Below are 19,135 nucleotides of genomic sequence, written 5' to 3'. Positions count from 1 at the left end.
GGTGATTAATTGAACAAAGCCGGCGGCTTCCTTGTCTTAGCGGCTCTAATCTATTTCTTTTCAGAAGCTTGTGAAGACATTGTAGCTGGAGCTCATTCGCGCCAATCATGATTGCTGAGTTTGTCAGTTCTGCTTGTTTCCTCCTGTTGGTTGTTGTTATTTGCTGTATGATGAAAATCTACAACATGGTAAGAGGCATCCGACCATCAGGGAACGAAAGAGCTCGTGTTGCGTTCGCCAGAGAGAATCAGAGAGCCTTAGCAGCAGAGAGGGAGCCCACAGGTTATTTTCTTAGAGCTGAGGGAAGTGCAGAACAACGCAGTCCATGTAATATGAATACGTCCCACAAGGAGTACGGGGCACAAAAGTTACGACGATATCCACAGATACATGACGAGCGTTTTGGGTGACAGAGTAAGAAAGATGTCCTATATGTTTCAGTCAGTAAAACTCGAAAATTGTTTTTTGTTTAATTTGTTTTCACCTCCTCGACCATCCAAGCTTCATCTTGTCCCTTGTCGTCTTTTTTAGCTTGACGTGATCTTGTGTTCAGTACATTATATTGCTTACTCTTCACCAAAGTGGAGATTGTTGGTGGCGGATACTGGCCGAGCCGTATTCAACACAAACACCCGGATACGGGTCGGTGGATATCCACCACTAGGGTGAATAGTTGTTAACTGTTCTAAAAATGCCAGTAGTCAAGCAAAGTCGATGAACAAATAACAAAATTCGTTTCTATTTACCTTGCATGATAAGAATTTAGTACTTGTGCGAACTGAACATTCATTTTTTTTTTTTTTTGATAGCTTTCAACAAACTGTTCGTGTTCCTATGATGAACTGACTATATCAAGAGAATGCGAAAAATGCCGCCACTGTATGGGAGGACAACAGTACATTTTATATAAATACTTCATTTATTTCATTTTTATTTCATTTATTTATTTCTCCAAACCTTAGCAGAATCAGATACAAGCTGAAAAGTAAAGCAAAAGATATAAAAGTTCCAAGGAAAGAAAACTTACAATACAAAATTACACCAATTAAATTAAGCCGCATTGTACATAGGAAAGCACGTCCCAACAAACTAATATTGTACCCCTTAAGTTACGCCAGTATAACAAAAAAAGAAAAAAAGAAAAACAATTGTCATTTTTTAATAACATAGGTAAAGAAAAACTTATAAAAATAGCTCAGTAAATTTTCAAAGAGATGATGTTTCATATAAATACTTGTATCTAATAACGCTTTGTTTCGTTTCAGTTCTAGTAGGCCATTTTACAGTTGTGTACTTAGTTGCCAAGCCTTTGATTCAGAGTGGGGCTGAAGGTGACCTTGTTGTGATAGAGACCTGTATCAACTTAGCATGATAACAAAGTGATTTACATTTGAAAGGCAGCAAGGTTTGTATCATAACAAGGTCACCCCTAGCCTCACTCCCATTCAAAGGCTTGGCAACCAAGCACACAACTGTAAAATGGACTATTTATAGATTACATTGTCGTCACTTTGAAAACTGCGGGCGGGTTAGCTGGTGTTGTTCACAGAACCTCGTTCTAAGTTATCTTCAATTTAGCCGAACGTTAACCTTTTATCTGAACATTTATTCTTGTGAACAGTGTCAAGAGGGCCGAAAGCTAAAAGTGGACGGGCATTCATTTAATTAAATCAATCATCTTATAGCCGGAGAATCCCTGAGTCCCACCGTTTGCGCAAAAGCGCGTTTTGTGTAAATAACCGGCCCTGTATGTTTACAGCCAATTTGTAATAAAAGAAAAAACTTTGTCCAAAAATAAAGTGCCAAGAAAGTAGTAAATTGTTGTCGAGGTTTATTTATTTCTTGCCGCTTTTTGTAATGAAACCTCCTTCGCTGGCAGTTTTTCTATCATCATTATTATTATTATTACCCAGCTTTCGATGAAAACAATTCAGAATTAAAGGGAACTAAGCCGTGACGTCATACCCCCTCTCAGTTTAGATCACGCGCGTGTTTCAATTCATATTCAGCCGCACTGTTGCATTTTTTGCAAACAATCAGTATACTAAATTATGGTAACCGTGAAAAAAAAAAAATAAATAAAGGAATCAGTAGAGTGGTATGAACGTGTATGATTTCAGAAAAAATTACACTCCACTCAGTGCAATCACCATTATTTCATCCTTATTCTTGTCCGAGGTTTAAAATCTTTCGGATAAATGTCAGAAAATTTCAGTTGTACTATCATCCCAACCCGCTCCCCCTACTAAATAGAATTTTTTCCTCAATCATTTGAGAAAGCAAACTGTTTAAATTAAGAGACGAGGAAATTTTCAATGTCTACCAGCAGTCGTGAGGCCGTTCGCCATCCGCCCTTCTGTATTAGCAGTTTAAAAAGTTTACAGACTCTCCTTTTCACATGAGTGAGCATCTCTTTGACACCAATATGCGTTTACAATGTATCACCATGCCATCGATCGAGTTCTAGAATGTCAAGTTTTGCATGATGTTTTACTGGATATGCTGAAAACGTAATGAAATCGACAGAAAAAGTTTTGAGACATCCCTGTTTCCTTCAAAAGAAGATTTATTCTTTAAGGTTTGAATAAGCTTGAATGGGAAAATTCAAGCAATCCGACGGAGAGGCGAATTATTGGCGGATAATCAGCAGAGTTGATTCAGCATTAGAAGACTCTCTATTTGACTATATTTGTTTGGTGCGTCCATGGAAAGGAAAAACCACGAGTTCTTTATTGACTCGTGACTTGTAACGCGTGCCGACTTGGTTTCTGTATCGGCAGAATAACCGGAAACGTAGGTTGATTGACAAAGGCTAATCGCCGTACTTTTTGGCCCTCGTCTATTCAGGCGGTCGTGACAACATCTAAGTTGAAACTTATGCCCAAGTTATGATTGCGGAGTTTATCAGTGTTGCTTCTTTCGTCTTGATGATTGCTGAAATCTGCTGCATGATTAAAATTTTACAACATGGTAAAAAACATCCAACCATCAGGGAATGAAAGACCTCGTGTGGAGTTCACCAGAGCGGGTCAGGGAGAGCTCTACCAGCAGAGAGGGAGCTTACAGATTTTTTACCTATAGCCGAGAGTAGTGCAGGACATGAACAACGTGGTTTATGTTATAATACACCCCGGACATTAGTCCCCCTCGCAGCCGTTTTTTCGGATGTCACGCAACGCTCCCCCAAAAGAAAGTTCTTTTGGGGGGAGCGTTGCGTGACATCCGAAAAAACGGCTGCGAGGGAGACTACCCGGACATGGGCACCGTGGTTTATGTTATCATACACCCCACAGTGGATCTCAAGCGAGACGACGACAGCCACAAATAAATGACGAGCGTTTTGGGTGATAAAGTAAGAAAACGTTCAACATTTCTTCAGTACAACTTGAAAAAAATGTTTTTTGTTCGTTTCCTCCGGCCATAAATATGTATGCTCTATAATGTGTCTTCTCGTCGATCTTGGCTTGTCGTGATATTATGTTCCCGAAAGTTTCATTCTAAGGAACAAGGAATACTGGAGTCGAGCGATGATGAGAAATCAGAAATTGTGGACTATTCCTATTTGAAAATAACTGAGATACAACGAGCGTCCTGATTGGTTAACCCTGACTGGTAAACCCACAAAAAATTGAAGGTTATTTCATTAAACGCAATACGTAATAAGCGTCCAGCCGCCAAACGCAGAGGGGAGAGAGAGTAAATCAAGGAATTATTTGGCATATATAAGAAAAAAATGCTTTCTGACTGTTTCTGTGAGGTTATTAAAACAGATGTGAATTTTTATGTGCTTGAATGCGTAAAATGTCATATTTTTGGGGAAAAATTCGAAACCGCACTCGATTCTTAGATTTGCCTGACAGTTAGAGTTTATTTTCAGTTCTTTTTTTAAGACTTAATTTACGGCTTGATTGATAGAATACTTTTCCGCATCACTCTTTAGTTTTACAAAAGTTACTCTGGAATCACCCTAAAAGTATATTTTCACGTTCTCTCGACGCGAAAACTCATTTCTAGTACCCCTCGGTTTTCTTTCTAGACGCTAGGATTTAGAACTTTCGGCACGACCGTCTACCTCTTCCCTTTTTAAATTAAACGCAATCTTCTGTATCAAAAATAGATCTGGTTTAGCCTAAAAAAGAAAGCTGACACGTCATTTTAGTATATCATGTGTGGTTACTTTTGCTAACTAAACATTTCAATGTTTCATTTGTGATAGCTAGCTTTTTACAAATTGCCCGCGTTCCTGAGCTGTACAGACTATATCAAGAGCACGCGAATGACATTGTTTTGATGGACAGCGGCAAAAATTTGTTGGATAAAATCATTGAGCTTTATTCCGTTTCAATTCAAAACGGTTATAAGTCACATTGTGATCATATCATTTCTGCTCTGAAAACTTAATTTTTTAACAGCCAATTTTTAAATGAAAAAAAAGCTCTTTGTAAAAAATAAAACCAGCTGGCCTTAAAAGGTTTATTTGTGTGACTTGTGTCGCCGGCAGTAAGATGCATAACAACACCCACGTGCTCGACATCGCTGATTAACAGGAGTCAGTAAGGAAGCTTCATAAACAAAAGTAAAATGAGTTTTAACCCCACCATTAATTTTCGCACGATTTTATTGGCGTCTTTACGTCACGCGGTACAAAATCACAGACCAGTTACATTACACGCGATAACCCCGTCTGCGTTGATATTTGTGCTCCGATTGTTTCTGTCAAAAAGAAGTAAAGCTAGCGCAAAAAAAAAAAAAGCAAACAAACAAACAATAAAATTCACTTCTGAAATTTCTCAAAATTTTTCAGTTGCCCTTGAAGCTTTCCTCCTCGGTCAAATATTTATTTTTCAGACATTCTCTACGGATCCGCTAAGGACATCATTAGCCCACATACCAGCCACTATGAAAGGGGGGCGAGGGTGAGGCTTTTACGGCAAACGTTTATATTTTGGCCATTTTACGGTTAATTAACCAAAAACAAGATATGTTCTCTTGCTATTGTTGCTGCTCTCCATTTTTGCCGCTGTCCATCAAAACAATGTCATTCGCGTATTCTTGATATAGTCTGTACAGCTCAGGAACGCGGGTAATTTGTACAAAGCTAGCTATCAAAAATGAAACAAATGTTTAGTTAGCAAAAGTAACCACACCTGATATACTAAAATGACGTGTCAGCTTTCTTTTTTAGGCTAAACCAGATCTATTTTTGATACAGAAGATTGCGTTTAATATGTTCTCTTGTTAATATGTTCTCTAGCCAAAAATGATACAAAATGATACGAAATAGACGGGAACCTTTTTAACAGTGAACCTTTTTTACAACTAACGGTTGAAAAATGTGTCAATTTTTATGCTTAAACCGCTTTGAGACCCTCTCAAAGAAATTGTGGCATTATACAGAAGTTTGCGTGTGATCATGACTCTAATCATCAAATTAAATCAAGAGAATGTAAACTGTCTCATGATTAAATAGAATCTAACTGAGAAAGAGTGCAAACGCTCGATTATTCGAAACAGAAAGGTGAAAAGATCGAAGCAAGTTCTTAGGGAAAAGCCCTGAGTACTCCGGAAATTTAAGACAAAGGCAATTTAAGCGGCCGAAGCTGTGAACCATGACACAAAATAAACACGACTCGTCAGTGAATTATCCCAAACTACACTCGAGGTCCACGAAATCATGAGATTGCTTTGAAATACAAATTGTATTTCACTTGGTTCAAATACCATTAGGTATCCTCATCTTGTTCTTGAGCCTGAGTCCGAGGTCATGGCCAAAACTTAACCTCAAGACAACTTAAGTTTTCATCGATAATTTAAAGAAATTAGAGATACTATCACCACAACCATCCTGTATCATCGTAGTTTTATTTTTTCATCTCAACCTTCTATTAAGGTAAACTGTTTCAGTAAATCGTTAAGTAAGTGGATTTTTGTATATTGCCATCCATCAGCAAATTACAGTTTCCTTTCCACAACGAGTGAGCATGATATCACCCTCTGCCAAAGTGGTGTTGTTTTGTCTTTGACAAGAGACTCATGATGGACGGCATTTTTCGGCGTGATATATTCATGGACTAGCGACTGCGGGTTTGTAGGAGGTTTTCCGTACTACAGGCAATTGACCGTAAAGCCGGTGACTCGCAGGCTGAACGCAGATTGTGTTGCGCAGGATGTATATTTGGAATGTAATCTGCTGGGGGAGAGCTTTGACGTTGAATAATTTATTTCGCTTGCGTCTGTCACGCGCCACTGAGGTTCTAAACTGTTCGGCGTAATGCTTCTGTAAACGCTGAAACCTTCATAAAATCGAAAGAAAAGTCTCGAGGAATCCTGATTCCTTTAAAAGAAGATTTATTTTAAAAATTCAAACATAAAATTTTGAGCAAACCGCAGGAGAGGCGAGTGTATTGGAAATTGTACGAGGGTAAATACTTTCCACGCCTCCCGGATTTCCTGTTTGTTCGATGTTTCAAGTTTCATGTTCATGTTTCATGTTTGTTTGATGTTTCCATAGCGCAGCAAAATTTGCAAGCTTATGATTGGCACAAGAGGCGTGACGTAGTCAGTTGTCGTCTCTAGTTTTAGGACATCTGAAATATATGTTAATTCATCGAGGACAATGGAATAACAACAACCAAAGGTGATTTCAGCCAAACACAAGCCTCATCAGGGCGAAAACACAATTGCGCGCGCGAAAAGTAAATCTTTGTCTGATACTTGACTACACTTGCTCGACTTACGTAACTGTACCACATCTTTAATCTTCTAAATCAGTAGCGCCTTATTTTTTGCGGAAGAGCAATTCTAGACCAAAGCAACTTGTACGTTAGCCATATTTCTGTTTAGAAGTTTCTGGAGCTCATTCCCCTGCCATGATCGCTGAGATGCTCAGTTCTGCTTGTTTCCTCCTGTTGGTTGTTGTTATTTGCTGTATGATGAAAATCTACAACATGGTAAAAGTCATCCGACCATCAGCGAATGAAAGAGCTCGTGTGGAGTACCCCAGAGCGGGTCAGGGAGAGCCTTGGCTTCCAAGAGCTGAGGGAAGTGCGCGACAATGTGGTACACGTAACAGTACAACCTACAGGGGATTACGACGCCAGCCACAAATACACGACGAGCGCTTTGAGTGACAAAGTAAGAACAATTTCCTTATGTCTTATACAATACTTGAAGTTAATTTTTTAATTTTTTCTTGAGCTATTTTGTGTTTTGCTCTCTTTCTTGGCTTAACGTGATTTTGTTTTCACGGAAGCCTGATGTTTCCGTCTGGCCGAGGTTGGAAGCCTAATAAGCAACTCGTGCCACTGAGGCAGCGAAAATTATTAACAAGACCTGTATGTTTCTATTCACCTTAAACGTACAATAAGAATACAGCTTAGAGCCCAAACTAAGGGATTATCTGCTAAATGCTTTTATTGCGGTTTTTTTTGTTCCCTGTACGTTCGTAAATTTTAAAACATTTAGAGCTACAGCTTCTTGTGAACGCCGGGTACATGTTAGTAGACTTATTAAGGTAAACAAATCTTTATGATATCCTAGTCTTGAGAGAGCATGCATTGTTATCTTATGCTATTAATTCGGATGATCCCCCAAATCAAAGTTCCTTCATGTTATCCCTCCGGCCAATAGCATTCTAGATCACTAGGAAAATATTACCGGCCAGGGGGAACACTAGACCACGAGCGGTACCTCCTTTCGGCGAACTCCGTCGTGCGAGTTGAAAAAATTAAGAGAAAAAAAATTATTGTTAGCGCGCCGTAAGGAACTCCTGAAGTGACGCAGATAATTATGCTTTGCACTCACAACACAAAAATATAACTAACTATCGGCCAACGCTTCAGATGGCTGATGACTTGCAGTTTCGCTGAAAATTGGAGCAGACTGGCTGAGGCTCTGGAAGCTCTTATTGCTGGCAAAGAAGTTCGCGCAATTTTGCTAAAACAACTTCGAGAAAAGAACGTTAAATACTAGGTGTTTTGTCTCGCAAAAATCTCTGAAGCGTGTGTCCTTTTAATTGCACCGCTTAACTGCATCGTGGTGGAACATGGCAGCAAACTCAACGAACTTGCGGGCTTTCCAGCAGTTCACTCATCAGAAAAGGACGAATGAATACTATCTCTGACGACCGAGTTAAAGGCACACACACGGCAAAAGTCTTTCCGGCTTGCCCCTCCTAATTATCTTCTAAGGAGTTTAGTGCGAGAAAGTCATCCTTTTTTTAAAGTATTTTAGAAATTTCCATTTTATTGTGCGCCTCGAAATTTGAAATGGTTTCATTTTCTGAGATCACCCATGTGTTGGGACGACATGAAGATTGACTGATAATTAAGATAACGAATCTCATTATCATTCAGTAAGTGTTTAATTTGGCTAACTGAACGTTCATTCTTTTTAACAGATTTCTACAAGTTGTCCGAGTTCCTGTTATGAGCTGGTTTTATCAAGGAAAAGTGAATTACATTGTATCGATGGACAACAGTAATAATTCTTATAAATGAAAAACCGCTTACACTTTATACTTTATACTCGTATACTTTACCATGAAAACCTTATTTTTTTTTAACAACTAATTTGTGAAAGAAAGGTCTCTGTAGAAATAAAACTAGATGGCCTTAAAAGAAGTAACTAACTGTGTTGATATTTTTGTGTTTTTCCGCTCAAGGTAATAATGTAACTTGTGAAGCTTGAGGTCAGACACGTGTCTACACCCACAGAATCGACTTGTATGAAACCATCACATCATACGTGTTCTTCCAGCACTTGACCCTGACTTTAAATAATACGTGAAAATAAGGAACAACTTGTAGGTTAATGCGTGTTGTAATGCAAGACAGGTCTCGAGACCTTCTGGATTTTTTATATTTTTTCTTGTTTCCTTCACAGTCACAAAAAGCGATGGTACGCACGTCATGTGTTTGTGAGACTCGTTGCCAATCGCACTGACCGACCCATCCTGACTCATTGGAATTCATATATCCTACTGGTCATTCATCTAGAGAACAGTTATTTTAAGACTTAAGCCTTAACATAAATGTGAAGACCAAAGAAGTACAACTTGATCACTTTAGGTACTAGGAAGTCCTAATTTGATTTTTTCAGTAATTATTTCAGTCAATTGTTGGCCCTATTGTTGTAGGCTTGAAAAAACATCGTCTTAGGAATTCGAGACCGGTGGTCATGAATGCCGAATTGCTTAGTCACACCTTTCGTTATGTGCTGTGTAATCAAAATCTTTAATATGGTAAATAGCATCCGGGCTATGCAGGGACGTACCGGCAGATTATTTTTCTTAGAGCTTGGTGTAAGATCAGGACAGAAAACTCGAATAAAAGTGAAATTTGAGTTGGCGCGGCGATGAAACAGAAAAAAAGAACCAATAAGACAGAATCAATCTCGATGCATTGCTGGGGTAGCATTTGCTGTCGAACGTTTTACGTCATCTCCGATTTTGTGTCCAAGTAGGCCCATTGCCATCTTTAATTTCCCCTTCGAAACGAAAGGAATCGTTTGAGTAAATGGTCAATTTGTCATCAGATATCTGGTGTCGGTGTCTGAAGGATGTAATCAACGTGTAATCAAAGGAATTCTAAGAAAAACACCGGGAAAAAAACTGTCACGGCTGAAGTTGTGAGAGCAAAGAAATGAGAGCATGAGGATCTTGACATTAAAATATAAGAAGATTCTTCCATATGTTTTTTTTTAAATGCGGGGCGAGGATAAGAAACGACGTGTTGCCTTGATAATCATAAGCGATTTTTAATCAAGGGGGAATTGTTTATATTGGTGAAACCAGCACTCGTCATCTTCAGTCCAACCTTAAAATTATCAAATTTTTTTTTTTTTTTAATCTCCTACCATTCTTTCTCGATGTTGTCCCTAATCTAAGATCTCAACGTCGTACATGTGCATCGCTTACAGAAATTGTTTGATACTCTGCTAAAATAACAAGAAATTCATTAAAGCTGAGAGTAAGGATTTTAGTCAAAAATCTTTTCATCTCAAATCAATTAGGAAATGTCACAGTGGATTTGGATCCCCCAAAGTAATATATGCTCAAAGTCAACCACTTCAAAACCGCTTCAAAACAAACATTTCCATAATTTTAAGTCACGTTGAGGCTCAGACTCCATTCAGCAGAGCGGAAATGAGAACCTGACTAATTTTGAGTCAGGTGGAGGCTGAAACCCCATGCGACAACACAAGCAGAGCGGAAATGAGAACCTGACCAATTTTGAGTCACGTGGAAGCTGAGACCCCATTCGACAACACAAGCAGAGCGGAAATGAGAACCTGACTAATTTTGAGTCACGCGGAGGCTGAAACCCCATTCGACAACACAAGCAGAGCGGATCCAAACAAATATATTTTTGGCGGAGGATCATTAACTGAACAAAGCACTTCCTTGTCGGCTCTAATCTATTTCTTTTCAGACGCTTGTGGAAAATCATAGTTGGAGCTCATTTCTTAGCCATGATCGCTGAGTTTGTCAGTTTTGCTTGTTTCCTCTCGTTGGTTGTTGTTATTTGCTGTATGATGAAAATCTACAACATGGTAAAAGTCATCCGAACATCAGGGAATGAAAGAATTCGTGTGGAATACCCCAGAGCGGATCAGGGAGCCTTAGCCGCAGAGAGGGAACCTACAGTTTTTTTTCTCAGAGCTGAGGAAAGTGCAGAACAACGCAGTCCATGTTATATAAATGCCACCTACATGGAGTACGGGGCACAAAGGATACGACGATATCCACAAATTCATGACGAGCGTTTTGGGTGACAAAGTAAGAAAAAATTCCTATATGTTTCAGTAAAACTCGAAATTTCGTTTTCGACTGTTTTCACCTTCTTCAGTCATCCAAGCCACTAGAGTATACACCATTAGCCACCGTCACTGAGGTAAATAGTTGTTTCTGGCCATTCTTAAAATGCCAGCAGTCAAGCGAAGTTAATGAATAAATAATAGTACGCTTCTGTTTATTTTGCATGATAAGAAATTAGTACTTCCGCTAACGGAGAATGCGAATGCCGGCACTGTATGAAAGGACAACGGTACTTTATAAATATTATATCTATATGTATACATGTACATATCGTTTCCCTCCTAGGTTATACTTAACATTGTGATCGTGTACTCTACTTTGAAAACTGTATTTTTATAGTCAATTTGTAATAAAAAAGTCTGAGTCCGAATACATAAAATGTCAAGAAAGTAGACAATCAATGTTGCGGTCTATTTGTTACTTGCCCCTTTTTGTAATTAAACCTCCCACCGCTGGCATTTTTTTTTGTTTTGTTTTTCGTTTACACAGCTTTCTATGAAATTAATTCAGATTTGAATGCAACTGTGGCGTCAGGCCGTGACTTCAAGACTTCTTAGGTTAGTTCAAGTGCGTTTAAATTCATTTTCAAAAGCAACGTTGCACTTTTTGCGAACAATCAGTATCAGCTGATTTGTGGTAAACATATTATCGATCGATAACCGCGATCTGGCGTCTGATAAGGGATTAGCTTATATCACACGGTTAGCTATAGGATTTTAGAAAGTTTTGCGTGATGCTTCTGGAAACGCGGAAACCTTGATAACATCGAAAGAAAAACTTCTCTGGCGTCACGGCTCTCTTCCATAAGAACATTTATTTCCAAATTCAAGCTAGAAAGTAAGAGCAATCCGACGAATACGCGGAGACGTAAAAGGGTTGATTATCTGAAAAAACCAGGCCTCCCGGAATTTTCTATTTGTTTGATGTTTCCATGGCGCAGCAAAAAATGCGAGCTTATGATTGGCACAAGAGGCGTGACGTATCACTTGTTGTGTCTATTTATAGAATATCTGTAATGTATGTCAATTCATCGAAGTCAACCGGCGTTGAGGCTTTCCCATAATAAAGGTGATCTCGGCTAAACACAAGCCTTACCAAGGGAAAAACACCATTGGACAAGAGGGAAAAGTAAATATTTGTCGGATGCTTGACTACACCCACGTGCTCGACTTGGATAAAACCTCATCTTCAAACATGTTACTGTCACACTTGAATCTACCTTTGTCTATGAACATAAACCCTGGCGACGAGCGAATGCCGCTAGTCGAAGCGAAGAAACCTAGACTCTGGTGCTAATTCCCCAGTAATGATTGCTGAGTTTGTCAGTTTTGCGTGTTTCGTCCTGTTAGTTGTTGATGTTTGCTGTCTTATAAAAATCTACAACATGGTAAAAGTCATCCGACCATCAGGTAATGAAAGAGCTCGTGTTGCGTTCGCCGGAGAAAATCAGAGAGCCTTAGCAGCAGAGAGAGAGCCTACAGGTTATTTTCTTAGAGCTGAGGGAGGTGCAGAACAACGCAGTCCATGTTATATAAATACGATCTATCAGGAGTACGGGGCACAAAGGATACGACGATATCCACAGATACACGACGAGCGTTTTGAGTGACAAAGTAAGAAAATTGTCCTTTATGTTTCAGTAAAACTCGAAAATTCTTTTTGTCTGTTTTCACCTCCTCGACCATCCAAGCTCCATCTTGTCACTTGTCGCCTTTCTTAGCTTGACGTGATCTTGTGTTCAGTAACTTATAGATTACTTACTATTCACCTAAGTGGAGAGTGTTAATAGTGGCTATTGGCCAAGCTGTATTCAACACAACAAACCAGATACGGTTCGATGACTATCCACCAGTAGCCTAAGGTGATCGGCGAATAGTTGTTAACTATTCTAAAAATAGCCAGTTGATGCTTGCTAAGAATTTAGTACTTGTGCGGACTGAGCATTCATTTTTTTTTCATAGCTTTCTACAAATTGCTCGCGTCCCTATGATGAACTGATGTATCAAGAGAAAGCAGATGCCGCCACCGTAAAGGAAGGAAGGAAGGAAGGAAGGACAACAAGACATTTTTTTTATCTTGTATCTAATAACGGTTTGCTCCGTTTCAGTTCTAGGTTATACATTACATTGTTGTGTTGTCAATGTAAAATATCTTTATTCACTGTAGTATAGAGTTACCTTGGTTGAAAACTTTTTGGGTTAAACCCTGTGTAAATAACTGACCCTGTGTGTTTACATCCAATTTGTAATAAAAAAAACCTGTATCCGAACAAATAAAATGCCAAGAAGGTAGTAAATTATTGTGGAGGTTTATTTGCTTTTTTCCGCTTTTTGTAATTAAACCCCCTTCAATAATCATTAAAAATTATGGTTTGTCTCATGACATAGTCACTTATAATGGGGATCGCGACGTATCGACTTCATGCTGTTAGTCTTCATCATGCGATAAAGTCGACTGCATGGTTTCGGGTCTTCCTCTCAAGCAGGATGCTCCGCTTTGATTGGTTGGTATTTTACAGCTGGGATTGGCGCGTTTCGATCCTCGATGTTAGTGAGTTGTTCTCTTAGGCAGTCAAATTTATAATTCATAATTAAACGCAATGTTGCATTTGTTGCGAACAATCAGTACGCTATAATTTGGGATAAACGCTAAAACCAGAATCTCAAAATTATCGATTGTCACCCAGTCACGATTGCGATAGCAACGGCCGCCGAAAGTTAGAAGCATTTGTATGAGAAAAACAACTTTTGCCACCCAGTCCGCTGACATGGTTTTTCATACAAATCCCTGTAAACTCCAATTTTTTAAAACTGTCGTTAAATCTTTCTCTTAAGGGCTCAAATTGCCTGTTTTGAATTAAAAGGAGATTTGAGCCATATAATGCTCGAATATACGGCTGAAAATTGTCAGGTTATCTAACTTTAATATGCGCTTTCAGCTTGTGCTGACAAAATTTTTCAAAAGTGAACTGTTTTCGTGTTCACCGAAAGTTGATCACGTGATCAAGTCTTGCAAAGAGAAGTGTATTATCTCAGACCAAATTACTCTTCACCCAATGCAATCACCATCATGTATCCTCATTCTTACCCGAGGTCATCTCCAAAATATATTTAAACCTTAAAACAATTTTCAGTTGTACTAGTATCCTTACCCCCCAACCCCCTCCCCGCTCATAACATCGAATTTTATTTTCTCGATCATTTGAGAAAGAAAATTGTTTAAATAAAGAGATAAGGGAATTTTCGGTATTCACCAGCAGTCATGAAGCCGTTGGCCATCCACCCATCTACATCGTAACTTACAGACTCTCCTTTCCACAGGAGTGAGCATCTCTTTGACATCTTTGGCACTCTTCGGCACAAGTTTAAAAATAATGTTTTTTTCGTTTCCTCCTTCCAACATTCATGCTCCATATTGTGTCTTCTCGTCGATCTTGGTTTGTCGTGATATTATGTCCCCGGAAGTCACAATCTAAGGAATGAGGGACACTGGAAACGTGTTTTTGAGTCGAGCGATGGTGACAAATCCGAAATTGTCGACTACTTCTATTTGTAAATAATTGAGAAACAGCGAGCGCCCTGATTGGTTAACCTTGACTGGTAAACTCACAGAAAGTTGAAGGCTATTTTATTAAGCGCAATACACTTTCAGCCGCAGAACACAGTGAGGAGAGTAAATCAAGGAATTATTTGGTATATATATATGTATTTATTGCACATAACACGAGAAATTTTATTCCATAAAGTTCATTTGTAGAAATCTATAGGCTTTATTTTCACATATGAAAAAAGCCCATACAGCCAATCAAAATGGCATACAGCTATTTCACGTGTCGAAGTATAACCAATCGAATTGCTCGAAAGAACTACACGGGCGCTCGCTTGCTCGTGCTTGCAAAATTTTTGCAACTGCTCGCATGCTCGGGATTCTCAATTTAAAAGTAAATTTTGGACTTTGCTCGAATTGCTTTATTGATGTCGTACTTAGATTAAAAAAAAACTTTTGTAAGTGCAGTTTTTCGTTCAGCACTTAGTCCCTTGATGTACATTTACTGCGATATTTTCCATTGCCATTAAATTTGCATTGTTAGTGAGTTTTTGTTTCTAATTTGGGTTCAGAAAATTCTCGTGTTATGTGCAATAAACAGCTCACGACATAGAAAGTGCTTTGTACGGGGTTTTATTCACTCGTTGTTTGTGTCAAAAGCCCTCACTCGCTCGTACCTCGCTCCACAGGCGGCCCAAGCTCACTTTAAGAACCACACAAGGAACGCAATTTGCATATCGATTTAGAAGGATTTGTATGGGATTTTCTACAAGATATCCATGGAGATGGTTAAAAGTGAAAATATTAAATAAAAATGGCTTACCTTATTCCATACGTGTGTTGTTTGCTCCTGGTGTCGTTATTTTACCGACCTAACTTGATTTAAGCGGTTTTTTTTAATCCCGGTTTTCTCTTTAAGAAAAAGAGAAGTACTGGCTAAAATAATAACAACTTCTCACTAATAACATTGACATTAAAGGAAGGCTTTAGCTCTCGAATGAACAAAGTCTCTTTAATTTTACAATGAAAGTCAGTTTTTCCCGGTACCTCTCATTAGTCCAGACATATCCTGCTGTAGATTCTTTTTTTGTCTCAGTCTAGGTTCCAGACCTCTTACATTCACTGTATATAGTTTTCAACAATTGTAACGGTTCACTTTTGTAAATGTATGTTGACTAGCATACGAAACGTCCAGTTCTATATAAAATGCATTGGAATACAATGTTTATCCCCGCTGTTTGTGTTATTTTCTTAATCAAGCTACGATGGTCTAAGAACAAGTGTTTATATGGTACTGCTTCTATGTCAAAATTGTATTTCTGGTTAGTATTAAAAAAAAAGGTGACATGTTGTATTTAGTAGGTCATGCGTGTTTACTTTTTGTAACTAAACATTCTTTTCGTTTTGACAGTTAGCTTTCTACAAATTACGCGCGTTCCTGTGATGCACAGACTATATCAAGAGAACGCGTTGATGGACAGCGGCAAAATTTGTTGGATGAAATCATGGGCTTAAATCGCATTGTGGTTATATATTTCTGCTATGAAAACTCTATTTTCCAACGGAAGATTTCTAAAAAAAAAAAAAGGTCTGTGTACAAATAAGACTAGAAGGCCTTTAAAGAGCAGTAATAAATTGTGTTGGTTTATTTGAGTAACTTGTGTCGCTAGCAGTCAGATGTGTTACGACACCCACGTGCTCCACTTCAATATTAAATGTCGACAAAAGGAACAGGAATTAGGGAGGGAAGAATCACGTGGTACAAAAGCACAGAACAGTTATCTCGCAATAACCCCGTCTGCGTTGATATTTGCGCTCCGATTGTTTCTGTCAAAAATATGTAAAGCTAGTGCAAAAAAACAAACGAACAATGAAATTCACATTGGAAATGTCTTGAAATTTCTCATTTGCCCCGGGGAGCTTCGTTGCTCGGCTAAATATTCGTTTTCAGACAATCTCTCTGCCGAAGACATTAACAGCCAACATACCAGCCACCTGAAATGGTTTATTTACTAAATAGAGGATCTCAATGGGGAAGATGGCTTTTACGGCTAACGGTTTAAATATTGGCCATTTAGCGGCTAGCGGTTAACCAAAAACAAGATGGTATATATTCTCTTGCCAAAAATGATACAAAATGACACGAAGTAGACGGAAAAAACTTGGCAGTGAACTCTTTTTGCGACTGACGGTTAAAATGTGTCACTTTTTTACTAATTTTTACTAATGCCTAAACCCATTCGAGACACTACAAGAAGCTGCGTCAGGAGTGAACATGCAAAACTTTGTGTGTGGTCAAGATGTATCTTGACTCTAATTATCAAATTAGATTGAGGGAATCATAAACTCTCTCTTGATTAAATACAAAGTGTTCATGATATTGATGCGAGCATAATTTATTCTTGGAAAGTTGTACGTTTCTTTTAAACTGAGTATATGTATCTAAAATCATCTACTATGGATTAGTGGCATCCTTTCTATTAAAGTTTCTTTCATTAAAAATAACGATTTTCAAAAAAGTTGAATGAAATTTTCTCTCTCACCGTCTATTGTCAAAAATTATTTTCATCGTGGAGGTGAATAATTAATTTAGTGTTTACCGCACAGAAACCAACCATCAACCAAGAAAAAAAAAAAAAAAGTTTTAACGGTCTCATCAGCTGCTCGGCGGTGAATTGTACTTGCTAGTCACCTCCGTACCAGCCAATCAGCTTGTGCGAAAAGTACCGATCAACTGTACGGTGTATACATGCTAAAAATAATTTATCGCTTCTTATAAGGCAGGTTGTATTAGTAAAAATCGTCTGTTTGATTGATTGAAAGCTTTTAGCTAATTACATAAAGCTTAATGGATCTTTCCAGTATGAACGATAACAATCTTATCCGTTGTTTTAGTCCAATGATAGATATCACTCAGGATTGCAAAACGATCTCGAAAAAAAAAAGGACCGAACTGTCGACTTAACCATACTTAGATTAATTAATATACAATACTTCTGGTAGAACTTTTTTTTTTTTTTTTTTTCTGAGCAAAAAAACGGGGTCTGTAGGGCAGAGAACAACTTTTCCAGGCTATTTTATATTCATGCTATTTTCTAAACAAAGTTATAAATATTTCTCTATATTTTTACTCTTTTAATGCGGCAATTATTCAACTCTGTGATTATCTGCAGCAGAGTAAATTTCTGATCGTCTCCTTTACTGCTCGCCTCACTTCAGTAATCTTCCAGCAATAAAGAATTGGATTTAAGGAAGAGTTTACGTAAACCAAACTCACTGCTATGACCCAAGCAAGAAAAAAAGACTGAGACGGCCTTCTGTAACTAAGCAAGGCTGTTACTACACTGTAAGGGAGATAACAAGCAACTAGCGCCATTTGTATCCAAAGCGCAGAGTACACAGCCTTTTTGTACCGTGCAATGTTAAGCACACTTTGATCGCTAGGCACGGGTTGTTCAATTTCAACGCGAACTTGCGCTCGACGACGAAGAAGTGTAATGAAAATCTTCGTGTAAGAAAGAATCGACGTTGTTAGACATAATGATATTCCTATACGGCTGTACCAAAAGGTAATAAGGTGCGTTCGAAGGGATGATACTGCTGCGGCAGTGGATAATCCCCAAAAAATACCAACGACTATGTATGTTCGCTGTATAGTCACAACGTATTTGTACCTTAAGCTTAGTAGCAGAGCAAGAAGTCTATCCACGCTTATCGCAGTCAGCGTGAACAAGGAAACTGAAGCTAATACATAGCCCACCATAAACGATGCGGCCGACGCGAACCGGCAAAGATCCCAGTTTTGATAAACCAGTGACATCCAGTAGATAACGTTAAGAGGTTCTGCAAGAAGACCAACGCTCAAGTCACTTACGGCCAGACAACGTAGAAAAAGTTTTGATGGCGGGTGAACAGAAGATTCCCTTCGAAGGGCGGCTAAAATGAGAAAATTGCCAACAACAGAAATAATAGAAAGAAAGGTATTCATTGCTGAAATCCAAATCAGATGCTGGTGTATTCCACTGGTGAAAGTGCTCGAGCAGCGAAGTTCTTCGAAAGACCCAGTTCGTTTGTCTTCGTGAGTCAAATTGGTTGTAGCCATGTTAGTGCGCTTTTCTTTAGCTTCTGCAGCCTCGAAGCACGTTCACAATATAAATGGCATCTATAGTCAATCGAAACCGTCAATAAGGCTGATTAATAATAGATTATTTTATTTACATAAAAGGCAGTTCTGCACCTGTACAAAGGCCTCTAATGCAGCCCCTTTTTTAACTTCTTTTTTTTCATCGTCGAATAAGTTCTCAAAATCATTGGATTATTAGTCTTGTCCTTGGGGGAATGGAAATATGAGACGTTTTATTCAGTTTTTTGTGAACGTTACTTTTGTTTATTACCGTGAATAAGGGGCTGCAATTCATTAGAAAAGAGAGACTTTCCTCTCTGACTGGTTCTACATAGCAAATAGTTGTTCAAAAACGATGGTAAAGCACACATTTTGACAACTGATCACACAAAAAATGTCTGATAACTGTTGGCAGCCTCTGCCAACGTTTCCCAATTGGATTAGAGATGACAGGCGTCTTCGACTAAAATCCTAACTCTCAGCTTTAATGAATTTCATGTTATTTAACGGAACATCAAACAATTTATTAAAACGATATGCACGTACAACGCTGGGATCTTAGATTCACATCAGCAATCGTATTTTATCTAATATAAATCTGCGTAAACAGAGTAATAAGAGGGTAGGTTTCTAAAACAATGTAGTGCTGC

At 38.5% G+C, this 19,135-nt stretch overlaps 1 protein-coding gene and 3 long non-coding RNA genes across 4 annotated transcripts; 3 read left to right on the top strand and 1 right to left on the bottom strand.

Annotated features, from left to right (window-relative positions):
- The first annotated feature begins 276 nt into the window (after nucleotides 1-276).
- Nucleotides 277-927, top strand: LOC148729358 (uncharacterized). The gene is made up of 2 exons (XR_016002409.1): nucleotides 277-414; nucleotides 810-927. It is a non-coding gene; the product is annotated as an uncharacterized LOC148729358 (long non-coding RNA).
- A 5,690-nt stretch (nucleotides 928-6,617) lies between these two features.
- LOC148729357 (uncharacterized) lies at nucleotides 6,618-8,625 on the top strand. Its single transcript, XR_016002407.1, has 2 exons — nucleotides 6,618-7,134; nucleotides 8,399-8,625. It is a non-coding gene; the product is annotated as an uncharacterized LOC148729357 (long non-coding RNA).
- Nucleotides 8,626-11,280: 2,655 nt separating this feature from the next.
- LOC148729356 (uncharacterized) lies at nucleotides 11,281-13,120 on the top strand. Its single transcript, XR_016002408.1, has 2 exons — nucleotides 11,281-12,429; nucleotides 12,778-13,120. It is a non-coding gene; the product is annotated as an uncharacterized LOC148729356 (long non-coding RNA).
- Nucleotides 13,121-17,396: 4,276 nt separating this feature from the next.
- Nucleotides 17,397-18,506, bottom strand: LOC111339265 (adenosine receptor A2b-like). Its single transcript, XM_022945884.2, has one exon. The coding sequence runs from the start codon at nucleotides 18,462-18,464 to the stop codon at nucleotides 17,526-17,528; it is 939 nt and encodes a 312-aa protein (XP_022801619.2). The 5' UTR covers nucleotides 18,465-18,506; the 3' UTR covers nucleotides 17,397-17,525.
- Between the last annotated feature and the right edge of the window lie 629 nt (nucleotides 18,507-19,135).

The sequence above is a fragment of the Stylophora pistillata genome, chromosome 6, assembly GCF_964205215.1.
Source record: "Stylophora pistillata chromosome 6, jaStyPist1.2, whole genome shotgun sequence".
NCBI classification, from domain to species: Eukaryota; Metazoa; Cnidaria; class Anthozoa; order Scleractinia; family Pocilloporidae; genus Stylophora; species Stylophora pistillata.
Note: the sequence above shows the minus strand (reverse complement) of the source record. Positions and strands in the feature narration are given on the sequence as shown.